We start from the raw sequence: 13550 nt of genomic DNA on the forward strand, positions 1-13550 counted from the left end.
TGGACCTTTATTGGCTGTAGCAGTCAATAGATCTTCTGTTCACTCGCCATACACTCCTTAGGTTATAATGCAAATTTCTACCCCATGTTTGCCTTATTTGGCTGGAGTTATGTATATCTAAGTTAAAATATGATGTTGAAGTTCAGAAGTTTGAATAGCCTGACGAGAAGAAAATTTGCCCAATGTCCGATTGCCCACCCCGGACAATACTGACGGCATGTACCAAGTCCGACTTCCTTTGACCACTCCATCGACAGAAAGAATTACACAACGGGGGGTCCTATTTTTTATTGCACTTATACTACGACAACTGTGCCAAGAACTCAGAGAAATCCTCTTGTGACATATCCATCCACTGCATATTCCCCGAAATCCAGTCTCTGACCTGAGAGACATGGCTATTCAGCTGTGGCACTGCCATGCTCGATCCCGTAGAGAAAGCATCATAGTAGCTGCTACTAAACGACACCGCTCCTTGCGTGCCCTTCGATTGGACGTCAAACCCATCTTCAACCATTTTATCAAGACCGCCTTGGCTTTGCGTTTTCGCTTCGACGTATGAGATCGCTAGGTTATACAGAACTTGACAAAGATCGTGTAGCTCTTGAATGGCCTCGAATATGCCGCAAAGTGGCTTTAACGATTCGCAAAACTCTCCTAGTATGCGAATGTCTTCTGGGTTGGAAGTCTCGATGACATTACAGAAAACCACAATGAGAGGCACAAAGGGGGTGTATATAATCGTCCTACACGCAGAGACACTGATTAGAGCTCTGAAAGGAGAAGTTTGGGAAGAAGGAAGGGCAGCAGTACCATAGAAGATATAGAGCCTTTGTCTCCGAGCTCGGGTCAGTCATCCTCATGCATTCCCCATGAGCTTCAAAAGCCATGCGAGCAGATTCTAAACACGCAGGGCTCACAGCACCATGCCCATTTTCAGTTGGGGGAACAGCCCTGCGTATAAACGTTAGAGTCGTCCAGTACCATACCTCATCCGCTTTCAGAACCGTCTTGATCATCCTATTAGGCGCTGACCCAAAGTCCACAGTGTTGCGTTCCATGAGATGTGCCTGTCCAAGTGGCATCAAAGAGTCATCCATGATTTGTTTTAGTGCTGCGATCAGGCTCCTTGCGCGCTCGCCACGTTCCTGTGTGGACGTTCGAAGCGCAGAGGGGCTGTACAGATCTTGATAGGCCCTACCAACAAGTCGAGAATGACGGATCCATTGTGTAAGTAAGTCTCTCCACCCACCGGGCACATCTCCTTTGTCCAGACGTTCTGGTAGGGTGATCTCATCATCGCGTATGACAGCTGGTCTGCCGAGGCGTAAGGAGAGGCCTTTATCGAGGAGGTAAGTCAACCAAAAAAGAGAGATCTTTCGATCGGTGGTGCTGTCACTGTTGGGAACGAGTTGATGCCAGCCAAGAGTCTGACAAGTCCCTGCTGCGCCAGACACGAGCTGCCAAGCAAGCATTGGCTGCGACACCTCGATGGCATAGATGGCCTATGAGAAGTATCTTAGAAATGTTCCTTAACGTATACACGCCATGGTGGAATACTCACCCCCAGAAGAAAAGCCTCTACGTTCTCCAGGCTGGGTGGTGCAAGGACGCTGAACTTATTCATCGCTGTTTCGAGGTTGTCTTGACATAGTTGAGACAGTTTTCGATACTCCTCGCGAAGTAATGGATTCTGCGACGCTTGAACTTTCTCCTGAAACAGGTAACGGAGGGTGGCGTTTGCTATCAAGAACGTTGGAAGTGAGAAATTATCAACTGCAAAGTATATCTCTCGGCAACAATCGATTAGTCTGTCTTCGGAGATGAAGAGGCTAACTACCGTCAGTGTAGCTAGCTTTGTTTCTTTCTTCGGTTAGCCCATACTGGGAAGGGAGAAGACTTGGTCCTATTACGTACCTTTCAATTCTCGCAGAATCGTTAGAACGGACTGTAAAGGTGGCATTGCCAGGTCCCTTATTCCATCATTTTCGGTCTCTCGTCGACTCGGTATACGATCCCCCATCGACCGATAGCTGTTAATCTCAATCATTTGCTTCAGCGACGACAACGCAGCGTTCACACGCGTGCTTGTATCAGCGGCTGGCGATTGTCCGAGAACAGTCTGGAAGAAGTCGCTCGCGTACACCGTAGCAGCTTTCAAGGAGCTACTCCCCTCCAGAGCCATCTCTGAGTCAGTATAGCTTGGCCCATTTCTACTGCTGTCTGCGAAGTCCTGGGAGGCATTGAAAGAGCCTGTAGGTAACGATTCGGGAGGTCTTGGGGCATTGATGGTAATAGGTTGTTCATCAAAGGCCCTACGCAAGAGCTTTTCGATACCCTCGAGGCGATTCTCGATGCGATCTATCTTTTGTTCGCTGTTGTTCATCTGAGCTCTCCTTTTCCTTGTAAACAGATAGCCGAGGGCGAGACTTACTACTGTGAGGAGATGAGAACTCTTTGTTTAGACTGTCGCATTCCTTGTGTTGATCCAACCAAGCTGCACGCCTTTTGGACTGCTCGACAGTTCGAACACGGAAATAATCTATCGCAGCGAATCTTATCGTCGCTTCAATGTTAGTCACCACAGGCATCTATCAGGGCGCACCTTACCTTTCGAAGACGGCATCTGTCGCACTATACCATTACAAAAGCAAGTATCAGATCGTAATTCTCGACGTTGACTATCTAGTCTGGGCATGGGAGTAGATGAGGTTCTTACTACGCGACCAACTGGCTCTGGGGAATGTTCCTCGCCCATCGTGTCTTTCTCAGAGGTGATAAGTAAAATCTGCCGCTGAGCTCGAGTTTCAAACGATAGAGCCGGTGTGGAATACAGCATCAACCCCAGCAGGCGATACGATCGGAGTGTCGGAGGGGATTGTGGTGCCCGATCAATGCGCAATCCGCGTAATGTTGAGAAAATGAGGTGGGGACAGGAGGCGGCCCGCGCAGCCCGCGGCTCGCAACCCGCGGGCCCGATCTGCGATAACCAAGTTAGACCTGATTGTCGATCTCGGCATATCTACGATAAAGAAGCCTACGCTTGCGGGGTAACAGGGTTAAAGTTCTTTGCCCGACTCAGGTATCCTGATGATACGCGTTTAGATGTGCCATAGAATAGAGATATCACCCATGTCAAAACTCCCTGGCCGTTTATTTCCACGGAGCTTATTATTCGTACGTGACGCCAATCTTGGAACACCATTACACCTTCAGCAGTCTGTCCGTATCTACAAACAGACAAACAAAAGTTCAAGTAGACAGCCCAATGGCATCTACATCTCAAAATTCCGTGTTTGAAGCAGTGCCAGCTGTTCAGTCCACAGGTGACATGGACAAGAAAAACCCTGATTCTCCGACCGTCTTTGCCCCCGATGACTCGACCTCTTCTGTGAGGCGCGGTAGTATTGAGCAACCCTATAGGACATACAAGATCCGTTGGTTCGGGCTAGTAGTGCTGACATTGCTCAACGTCATGGTTAGCTGGTCGGTATGTCCATCAGAACGCCTTGCACACAAACCTATCTTCTCTCCCCCGAGCTGAACATCTTCAAGGCGGCGACCATTTACTGACAATATCTCAGTGGCTCACGTTCGCGCCTGTCACTTCCTCCACCGCCGAGTTCTACAGAGTAGACGAAACAATGATGAACTGGCTAAGCAGTATCTTTGTCTTTGCAAACTTCGCCATGACTCTCGTAACTATCAAGCTTCTCGACTGGGGTCTTCGTCCAAGTCTCATCAGCGGCAGCGCACTTCTCCTAATCGGCAACTGGGTTCGTTATGCTGGATCCTACTCCTCCGATGGTAACAAAGTCTCCGTTGTCGCTGTCGCTCAAGCTCTGTTGGGCATGTCGCAGTCTCTTGTGCTAAGTGCCCCGACGCGCTTCTCTGAAACGTGGTTTACCAGTCAAGGGCGTGTGACGGCGACGGCTGTTATGAGTCTTGCGAATCCAACTGGAGCAGCGATTGGATCCATTGTCGTTCCCTTGTGGACGAATGAACCTAGCGATATCTCTGCTGTTGTCTTATACGTGGCCATAATTGTATGTCTCAACTTTCCGATCCCCATTCCCAAACAGTCTGTCCAGAAGCTTATATCTGCAGTCATCTGCCGTGGCCGTTTCTGGCTTCTTCATCCCTGGCACGCCGCCAACTCCTCCATCCGCGATTAATCATGCAGAACGGCCCAAGGTCCTGCCCTCACTACGCATATTAGTTCGATCGTTGGAATGTTACCTGATTATAATTCCCTTTTGGGTTTACACTGGTCTTTTCGTCGCCACAACGTCCCTGGTCAACCAGATCGTCACACCTTACGGCTTTTCGGATACTGAGGCCGGTATTGGAGGCGGTCTACTTATAGTTCTCGGTCTCGTCTTCTCCGCCATAACAGCTCCCATCATCGACAGAACCAAGAAGTTCATCCTCGTTATCAAATGCGGAGTAGTAGTTGGTGGACTATGCTACCTCGCATTGGTATGGGTCCCAAGTACAAAGGAGATCGGTGCACTATATGCTGTTCTCTGCTGCATCGGCATCTCGTCGCTCGCTATCGTCCCTGTTGTGCTGGAAATTCTCACCGAGTTCTCGTATCCCGCGGGCGCCGAGATCACTAGCACTACTGCCTGGGCTGGCGGTCAGTTACTCGGTGGGTGCTTCATCATTCTCGGCAACGGTATGAAAGCAGCTGAGAGTGCTGACCCTCCTCGCAACATGAAGGACTTTACTATCTTTCAAGCTGTGCTTGCCATGGCGATGATACCTTTGCCCCTGATGCTGGGGATGTTTGGACGCAGTGATCAAGTAGCTTTGAAACGCACGAATGTGCACCAGAATATGTAAACAGGCCGCATTAAGAGAAGGATGTTAAATTCATAAGGCCCTGTATTTAATTCAGTTCTTCTTGTTAATCTGTAATGTTGTCAATTGTGGCCCTACCGTTTCGAATGCCAGGATGTGGCCAACTTATGTACTTCAGACCCCTGCACGACTAATTATTTAGCCTCAAGTTTAGCTTCAACCACGCTTTCCTCCCTCTCACTTCGGCATCCCGCGGGAAAGCGTCCAAGGTTTCTCATCTAACTCTAAACGCGTCTCTTCATGCGAGACGTAAGCAAACTTCTCAGCCCCTTTCGCGGTTACATCGCTTCTCGTTTCAACATTAGATAAATTTCTCGTTATGACTCCTTTCTTTAATTTGACCCTATCTACCGTCATTGACTAATCCTCCATCATGACATCTCGCATCCAGCAACTGTTTCTTCTGGCTTGGTCCGTGGTAATATTACTCTCAGGCCAAGTCAACAGCGTCGCGGCGCATGATCTCGATTACGTAAACGGTGAGACCGGACTGAGCATTGAGAGCTTGTCGAGATCCCGAGAATTGAATGCACCGAGATCAGATGAAGAATCGAGGCGCCAGTACTGCTTTGGGACAACACAGAACCAGCTTTATGTAACCGACTTCTTGCAACATAACTTGGACATCTTGACGGGTCATTCAACATGCTGGCTCAACAGAGGGATCGCTGGTCTTAGAACTGAACTGGAAAGAAATCTCACATCGACGCGTCGGTCGGATATGCAGGTTCCGAAGTGCCCAATTAACATCACCAGCTCAGGCAACACCTACCTGATCGACTTTCCCAAGAACAGCTATCGCGTTAATACACTTTCGAAATCTCTGATGATAATACTAACGAGTATACACGGTAAGCTGTCAACTCGAGGCTCGATCTCTTACTAACAGGGATTTAGTGGCCGCGATGACACTTGCTTTCTTTATTGTATACCCCATCATCCTGATTTTTTCGACGCTGATCGCTCTTGGGGAACTCATCGAGCGACCCTTATTCAAAGCTCGGATCGAAAAATGGCAGAAGATACTCTTTTGCGTCTTCTTCCTCCCTCTTCTGGCCATTGGTATGCTATGCGGGCTGACTGGGATGGGGTCATCAGATCATTTCCGAACAGAACACGGGGTCAGTAGCAGTCCGCAAGTGTAGCAGCAGCACTAACCATGAATAATGTAGATCATCGGGTTAGTCACAACAGTCTTGGCAACATTGGCAGTAGGAGTCTACCTCATCGAGAACAACCTCAGACCAAAGATTTCAATAAGTAGAAGATGGCGCCGAGTACACATGATGGTCAACTACACCGACATCTTCATTTGCCAGGCTGTTCTCATGCTTTCGGGCTTTGCTCTGCCTGATGGCATCGACGACTTTCAAGTTATGAGCCTTTGCGGAACAAGACACATATCCACCTCACTATCTTTCTCGGTGGGCATGATGGTGGCGTTTGTATGGAACAGTGCCATGGCGGCTATGACTCTCCAGTGGTGGCTTGTTCGCAGGGCTAGTGAGGACAAGCCTCCGGGCAAGATCTGGCTGTTAGTATCGCGCGTGTTTAGGCGTAATACTAACATCTGCGAAGATGATGGCTAGGAGGTTAAAAGCCCCCTTCGGTTTGTTGGTAAGGAGTCATGCTGGGAACGCTTTGATGAATGTGCTACGTATCGCATGGCTGTGAAGTTGGACTCGCAGGCCAGTCTTATCATATCAAGTAAACTACTGGAAGACTATTGGGGAACATATAGATCGTTAGAATGTAGACGGCGAGCTTTTAGAGTATATATTTATGAAAGGATGTTTTACTCTGTCACACGTGTAGAACATCCCAATATTTCTTCGACTTATTCTGGTATGTCACAGGATAGGGCTGTACAGTACCTATGCCACAGTGATACCCACAAACGCCCCAGATCCTTCATACACCTTCTTCTTGTTACCTCCATCTATGTCAAATTGGTACACCGAGCCTCCTAAGTCTGTGGCGAAGATACGACGGTTCTTCGAGTCCAGCTTGATGCCAATAGCCTCGTGTAATCCCCGAGCAACAACCTCGTAGTCAGTGCCAGGCTTGCTTGCGCCATCGTGAGTCAACTTTGTAAGTCCATCGAGCTTGGCGCGGTTGATGGTATTGCCATCTGGTAGTTCGCCTCGATCCGTCCAGTAGAGGACGTTCTCATCCTCATCGACCTCCAAATCAATTGGCTCTGGCAAACCCTGTAACAGGACCTCGATGTCTGTCCTGCTCTGTGCATCCTCGCCTGGTCGGAAGTGGATGTTTGCTTGAAGAATACGGCCCTTGCCTCCCTTGGATGGTCCCTTCTGCGTCCAGTAAAACTTACCGGTGGCAGGTGATATTGTCACACCGACACACCACCTCGTAGGGTCTAGCATTTGCGAATCTACTTGCCAGTTGCCAGTCTTCACCAAGACTTGCAGCTCAGAGCCATCGAAGTTACACCTCATTATTCTCATTCCCTCACGATCAGCAAAGTACAACTTCGAGTTTGTATTATCGACGGTCAGTTGCTTTGGCGTATGAACCGATCCTTGAGGGACAATCTCCTTCAGGTCTGTACCATCGAGGTTGCAGCTGAGTATAGCACCGTCGTTGGCCGAAGGGTTGCCCATGCAAGTCCAGAAGAGCTTTCCGGCAGACTTAGATATGTCTATACCATCAGGCAACCGCTGGCCTGAGACCAGAGTCTTCATTGAGCTTCCATCACTGGAGCCAACCAAAACACGACCAGCCGAAGCATAGCCTTTAGCATTCCCGCTTGACAAGCCAATGTCTAGGAAGAAGAGTGAGGACTTGTGATCTGATTTGATAAGCTTCTTTGGAGGGAGCAACCCGCCTTTGTCAGACTTGGCTCCCAACCTGCCTTCATCAATGTACTTCTGAAGAAACTTGACTGGTGTATCAGGCAGGCCACGCTCAGCAATGTAGTGCTGCTCAATGAAAGACACTGTATCGAGACCAACAACGTCCATCATGGCAACAGGTCCATTCTCTTTCGCGTACCACATCTGCTTCCAGAGCTTATCGATCTCCTCTGGGGTAGAGACTTCTTCAGCGAGGATGTTCAAAACCTCACGCTTGATGGCTGCCCAGAGACGATTGTAGATGAAGCCAGTTGACTCCTTGCGTGCGATGTAAGGATGAAACTTGATTTCCTCGAGTTTCTCATACAAGAACGGAAAGATGCTCTCGTCAGTCTCGCCGTTCGTCATGAGCTCAACGACACGGTAGTCTGGCGGCATGTAATAGTGCATGTTCAGAACGCGTCGTTTCGTCTCTGGTTTGAGACCCTCGATCATCTCCCTTGACTTGTAGGACGACGAGTTGCTGGCCAGGATAGTGTCGTGGGGTGAGAGCTTCTCCAAATCTGCAAAAGTTGATATCTTGAGAGGAAGTTTCTCGGGGACAGCTTCAATGACGAGCCATGCCTTGGAAACAGCCTCAGCAAGTTCGTGAACGGCTACTACAAAACCTCTGGTCTCAGAGTCTGAGTACTGGGACATGTTGGACTTGCAGTATTCCACAGCGGCGGCCCTTTGTTCAGGGCTAGGGTCGCGGATGATAACGTCAAATCCGCTTGCAGCCCAACCGCAAGCGATTCGGCGGCCGAGAACTCCACCACCAAGTATGGCGACAGTGCGACCTTCGGTTGAAGGGACAGTGAAAGCGCCCATACTGTAATTGTTGAGCAGCGGTTGTAGGAATTTCAATGAGGTAGAAGTTGTGTGAGCAAGTGAAGATAGTGGCAATGTGAAGGAGTTACGAAACAATTCAACAAGGCCGTAATGCCACTTTTAAGGAATTTGAGAACGAACCTAACTCATACGTACGTAGTCTAGCACTTGAGGCGATTTCCGGCCCAAGGCGACCCGGATTGTCGGTGCATGTCAATACCGATCGGGGTCGGCATGGCGGAAGATACGGGAGACAAAGAAAAGGCTTAAGTTGCCTCAAGTTCCAGCCCCGAAAAGGCGGCATCGACTACTGTGAAAGATGGGGCAGCCGAGGTCGTCAATTGCTTGTACGCGCAATAGCCCAAGATAACATTTCTCATTGTCGTTCATCGTCGATCATTCCGATCGGCTCCGTCATGACGCAAAGAAGGCATTAATTCCGCGTTGCTTCCGCAAGTAAGATCTGAGCACATGAAACTGATCCACAGCATCCTTGCCTTGAGCCTCAGGGCTCCACTCCTCGGCACATGTAAATATGGGGCTGCCCTGGTTTTAGAATCTTCGAAGAACAGCACATTCCCATCTCAGAAAGCTTAGCATGCAGCCTCCAGCTTCATTTTTCTCTTCCAGCGTGCGTTCTGTTTGACCTATCAGTGGTCTAGCGTTCTTATCCACTTAGGCCAAAGAAGAAGTCGTGCTTAGGCTTACTATTAACAAATTGCATAAAGTATATTATTAATTATTATTATTAAAGTGTTACATCTCTTGTTCACGATGCCTGTCAATAACTGACCTGTAAACGAATATGCCCCTGGTTCAGCGCAATACCCTACAATAATCATTCCTCGAGCATTCTTGCTCACGTCTTCGTCCTCAGCCTGTGAGTTCTCATCATCAGAACGAGCATCTTTCTGCTCATTATACAAGGTGATGCGGTAAGCAACACGAAGAATGTAGTAAAGCCAGACGAGGTTCAAGATTTTTAGGGCAATAAGTAACCCGGACGCGATGGCAAAGCTGAGAGGGCACTTAAACTGCTCAGTATCCCAGTTCAACTCATAAGGGCCGGCAGTCTTAAACTCGGTAAAGAGGGAATAGATAATGCGGATATTGATGTAGTGACGGAGGTAAATCCAAACGCATGTAAAGAGTGCGTAGAATGGGACTGTAATAGAGGAGTTAAGATAGTTGAGGACTTTAGATGTCTTTGTTTTGAGATTGAAGAGTTAGTGATAGGGCGATCACAAGGGTTCGGATAAGTGCGTACTGAAAGAAAAAATCGCTGATGTCGTGTGTGACATAGACAACGATGCCAATGTAGGTAAAATGGAAGCGGTAACTCAAGCCGATTAAGGCTATAGCAACGACATGATGAAAGCGAACTCCTTAAAGTCATTTCTAGGTTTCTCCAGTCCAAAAATAAGAACAAGCGCTTGTTGAGCCCAGAATGCAGCTTGAAAAAGGTAATAGAACTTAAAACTGCCGTTGAGTGTCATATGCGGATAACCCTCATACATGCGTCTCGTATTAAAAGGCCACACTGGCGTTTCGCTGATGGCATAAAGTCCAAAGGGGATAGCGAAAGTGAGATAGATGACTGAGTAGGCCTGTTCCATAAAGCGCGTTTGCTTTCCAGATTTAAGGATGCCAGCATGTCTTGCAAGTGGCCGGAGAACCTCCTGCATAAAAAACGACCTGGTTAGAGAGAGGACGACGACATAGAAAGAGACGAATGCGAAATCCCTGCTGCCTTTGCCGTACTTCACTCTCTCTTCTGCAATAGTGGGTTCTATTCGGTAAGACAGGAATATAAATCGATGAACAGGATTGCTTTCCGTCGGATCGAGATTCCAGGTGAGAAGTACGGCGGAGATCAGGGCGAGCGCTGGTGCCCAAGAATGTCGAGCAACGAAGCGAATTGCTTGCTGAGCTAGCGATGCTGGATTTTTCTGAAGCTGTTCTGGTGACTTCGTGGTCATAAGTCCATGTTCATCTGGTTTTCGGGCTTGAGAATTCCTGGACTGGCGTTTTGACTTTGTTCTCCAGTAAGGAGAGGAGTTCTTTGTCATCTCTGCTCCTGTGATGGATGACCGCATTTTTTCCATGTTTCCGATCCTATTATCTCATTCAAAGCAAATTATCGTCAATTGCGAGACCGGAGAATGAGGTTGGAAATGTGTAGGCCGTTGGCTGTTGAGAGGATGACTCTGATTAAGGGTTTGAGATAAAGGCGGGAAGATATTAGAGGCCGGCCGATAGGACCTACAGTACTCAATCAATATACATTAAGCAAAGAACTAAAGTCAAAAGAGATAGAGATAAAAATACTATAATATTAACCTCAGTTTTTATAAGAGTAACTTAGGCTAGATCTTTTAATTTAACACTGGCAAGGCTAAACCAGATAAAAACGACAACCATCATCCACTCATCATTAAGTCCCTTTAATCCATTCGCTGATAAAAAACGATCTCATTAAAATGCCTTGTCTTGACTTCCGCGCATACCGAAAATGACCAGATCTCGGCCCCCACGGGCGACCGATTTTCGGCCCGAAGGTGCATAAAAAGGGAGTATACTACAGGTTTAATAGTCATTACAGTCGGCCCGGGCTCAGCAAAGGCTGGTGTTTTCAAAGGCCATTTAAGGTATCCGTAGAGGTCCTACCTTTACAAGCCTCAGAGGAAAAAATTAGAGGACTCCAACTACTAGTTTTAAAAGCTTCCAAAAGTCTTAGGCTTTCTTATTACATCCAAAACGCCGCTCTTTTTCTTTTGTGTTTACAGTAGGCTGTTTGCTAGATGGCCATCATTTACAGCATGGCCATTATCATGACGTCATCTTCGTCAGTAACTGGTTACCCTAAACCTTACCTGATAAGACATTGGGTCAGGGAATATTATAATATCGAGCCACTGCAACTATAAATTGAGTTCTTATTGGCAAATAAGTGAGTGTTTTAAAGATATACAGACTTCTATTCTTGAAAAGCGGAAAGATGAGGATAAATCGCGCTAAGTATGAGCAATTTCTCTATAATGTGTACTCCCGATGTCTGTTTACTTTAGTTTCATAATCTATATTTGATTCTGCCCCAACATTAGTGTCGACCAACGTTCAAAAATAACATATGTCTAATGTTTACTAGCGCAAGCTGTTTCGCAGCCTTTCAATAATCGTTGGTAACCCAGCTGCAGCCATGGGCTTCCAATTTGCGTCAAACTTAGGCTCCTTACATGTCTGAAGCGCCCTTGCAAGCTCATGCAACTCAACAAAATCGCGACTATCCAATAGACCTTCACGACGATTCAACCGCCACAAGAGATCAAGCGCCTGCACTTTGGTTTCATCATCAGTCGTGGTCGATGCGACAAAAGCTAGGCCGGAAATCAGATCGCCATCGAGCGAATAAGTCGGCTGGGCGAGAGCAATGAAAGGCGCCGCTGCTTCTCTAGCTGCTGCCAAGAATGGCTGAAAAGTCTTGGGTTCAGCGGCCGCTTCTTTGGTGGAGTGTGAGTCTATAGCCATCTGCCAGTATTGCTGGCGCAGACGCAAGTTGCGGTACTGCTGCTCGCCCTCGACAACTATATCGTCTTGCCGTGCCTCATAAAACGCATCAAGTCGGTCAGTCCATTGATTGAGGGCGTCTTGAAGCTTCTCAGTCGCTTCAATTATAAGTTTGGCTGTATTCGGATCATCGCTCCCTTCATAATGCCAAGGCTTTTTATCGTAGAGAACATCCAAATGCCGCAGTGCAGACGACGCTTCGTCAAAATTGTTGAACGGCTTGGGAGACAGAGAGTGCTGAGATTTGTTCGTTTGATACCACTTTTGTATCCCAGAGATACTTGGATCATTTGGCATGAAGTTGGATGACTCTACGCCAAGTCGACAAAACATCTCGGCAAGCTTTGTAGTCATCCCGCGATCTTCATCACTTAACGACAACGGCGAATTGAACAATGAGATTCCTGCACTGAGATGTTGGAGGAGCTCGTCGTAACGACCAGTCAGGCCTTCGAACGAGATGAAGAGTAGACAGCAGATCATGATGATTTGTAGGTCTTGAGAAGCTGTCATGCTTGGTATAATAGTCGCGATAGCCTTATTGTATTGGTGCGTAGCGAAGCTCTTTAAGCCGCCAATATCCGAATGACCTAGGGATTTCGCCATGAAGAGTCGATGCGAGGCGCCGACTGCAATCATGCTGTATCGAATTGACTCGAACTGATAACTCATGGGTTGAGCGTATCGAAGCCAAAAGTTGGTCGGACCAGAAGAGAGCGACAGCTGTGTAGTTGTGAACTGGAGGAAGTGTTGGAAGTATAAACGCTCTGAAGTGGACAACGATGGAATATCGTCAATCGTTAAACATAGAGAAAGTGTATCAGCGATTGTTGGTGCAATCCTCTTTCGATGCTTTCGGCGGGTTGCTTTGGGTTTAGGCATGGCGTAACCGTCGCATTTGACCTTATCCTCGGAGCAGCGATTGCATGTCGGTTTTGCTTCATCACATTTTAGGTGTCGAGTCCTATAAGCATAAGTGGCCGTTCTAGAAGAGGGTCTAACGCTACATACTTGCTGCAGTCGGATTAGCCATTGGACTCATACGGTAATAGGATCTCGGCAAACGTACCATGTGATGCAGCCATTGCGGCTTTTTGGGGCAGATGCGCGCTTATGCTTGACTTTGGCAGTGACAAGTTCTTGGGTGGCCATCGTTGAACGCACGTAGCCGTTGGCAGTGAACACGAGGCAACCTATAGGAAAAATGACAATCCTGAGCAAAGTGAGCTTTTCTAAGGGGAGGATAATTATGTTGCCCCACTTCCTATCGGGCACTGCCAGGGCGAATTTTACGGGAAAGCCAATCATATTGACGGAAGAAGACAGTCTAAACCCATTTGAGACGCTCACATCCTATCCACTTTTATAGACCATATCCTACGTTAGAACATTGCAACAATACTCATTTGGTATATCGATTTAGGACCCCTTTCT

At 47.7% G+C, this 13550-nt stretch overlaps 6 protein-coding genes across 6 annotated transcripts; 2 read left to right on the plus strand and 4 right to left on the minus strand.

Annotated features, from left to right (window-relative positions):
• Positions 1–746: 746 nt before the first annotated feature.
• FPRO_13753 (uncharacterized protein) lies at positions 747–2386 on the minus strand (the record flags this gene model as incomplete). The annotated part of the gene is made up of 3 exons (XM_031218703.1): positions 747–1505; positions 1565–1863; positions 1918–2386. 3 exons carry the CDS (start codon positions 2384–2386, stop codon positions 747–749), a joined length of 1527 nt encoding a protein of 508 aa, XP_031084535.1.
• Positions 2387–3268: 882 nt separating this feature from the next.
• Positions 3269–4845, plus strand: FPRO_13754 (uncharacterized protein; the record flags this gene model as incomplete). The annotated part of the gene is made up of 3 exons (XM_031218705.1): positions 3269–3490; positions 3585–4046; positions 4108–4845. 3 exons carry the CDS (start codon positions 3269–3271, stop codon positions 4843–4845), a joined length of 1422 nt encoding a protein of 473 aa, XP_031084536.1.
• Positions 4846–5236: 391 nt separating this feature from the next.
• FPRO_13755 (uncharacterized protein) lies at positions 5237–6452 on the plus strand (the record flags this gene model as incomplete). Its single annotated transcript, XM_031218706.1, has 3 exons — positions 5237–5714; positions 5761–5984; positions 6036–6452. The coding sequence occupies 3 exons, from the start codon at positions 5237–5239 to the stop codon at positions 6450–6452; spliced, it is 1119 nt and encodes a 372-aa protein (XP_031084537.1).
• A 285-nt stretch (positions 6453–6737) lies between these two features.
• Positions 6738–8549, minus strand: FPRO_13756 (uncharacterized protein; the record flags this gene model as incomplete). Its single annotated transcript, XM_031218707.1, has 1 exon — positions 6738–8549. One exon carries the CDS (start codon positions 8547–8549, stop codon positions 6738–6740), a length of 1812 nt encoding a protein of 603 aa, XP_031084538.1.
• Positions 8550–9904: 1355 nt separating this feature from the next.
• Positions 9905–10645, minus strand: FPRO_13757 (uncharacterized protein; the record flags this gene model as incomplete). Its single annotated transcript, XM_031218708.1, has 1 exon — positions 9905–10645. One exon carries the CDS (start codon positions 10643–10645, stop codon positions 9905–9907), a length of 741 nt encoding a protein of 246 aa, XP_031084539.1.
• A 1048-nt stretch (positions 10646–11693) lies between these two features.
• FPRO_13758 (uncharacterized protein) lies at positions 11694–12998 on the minus strand (the record flags this gene model as incomplete). Its single annotated transcript, XM_031218709.1, has 1 exon — positions 11694–12998. The coding sequence occupies one exon, from the start codon at positions 12996–12998 to the stop codon at positions 11694–11696; it is 1305 nt and encodes a 434-aa protein (XP_031084540.1).
• Between the last annotated feature and the right edge of the window lie 552 nt (positions 12999–13550).

The sequence above is a fragment of the Fusarium proliferatum genome, assembly GCF_900067095.1.
Source record: "Fusarium proliferatum ET1 genome assembly, contig: FPRO_scaffold008, whole genome shotgun sequence".
In the NCBI taxonomy this organism is placed as follows: Eukaryota; Fungi; Ascomycota; class Sordariomycetes; order Hypocreales; family Nectriaceae; genus Fusarium; species Fusarium proliferatum.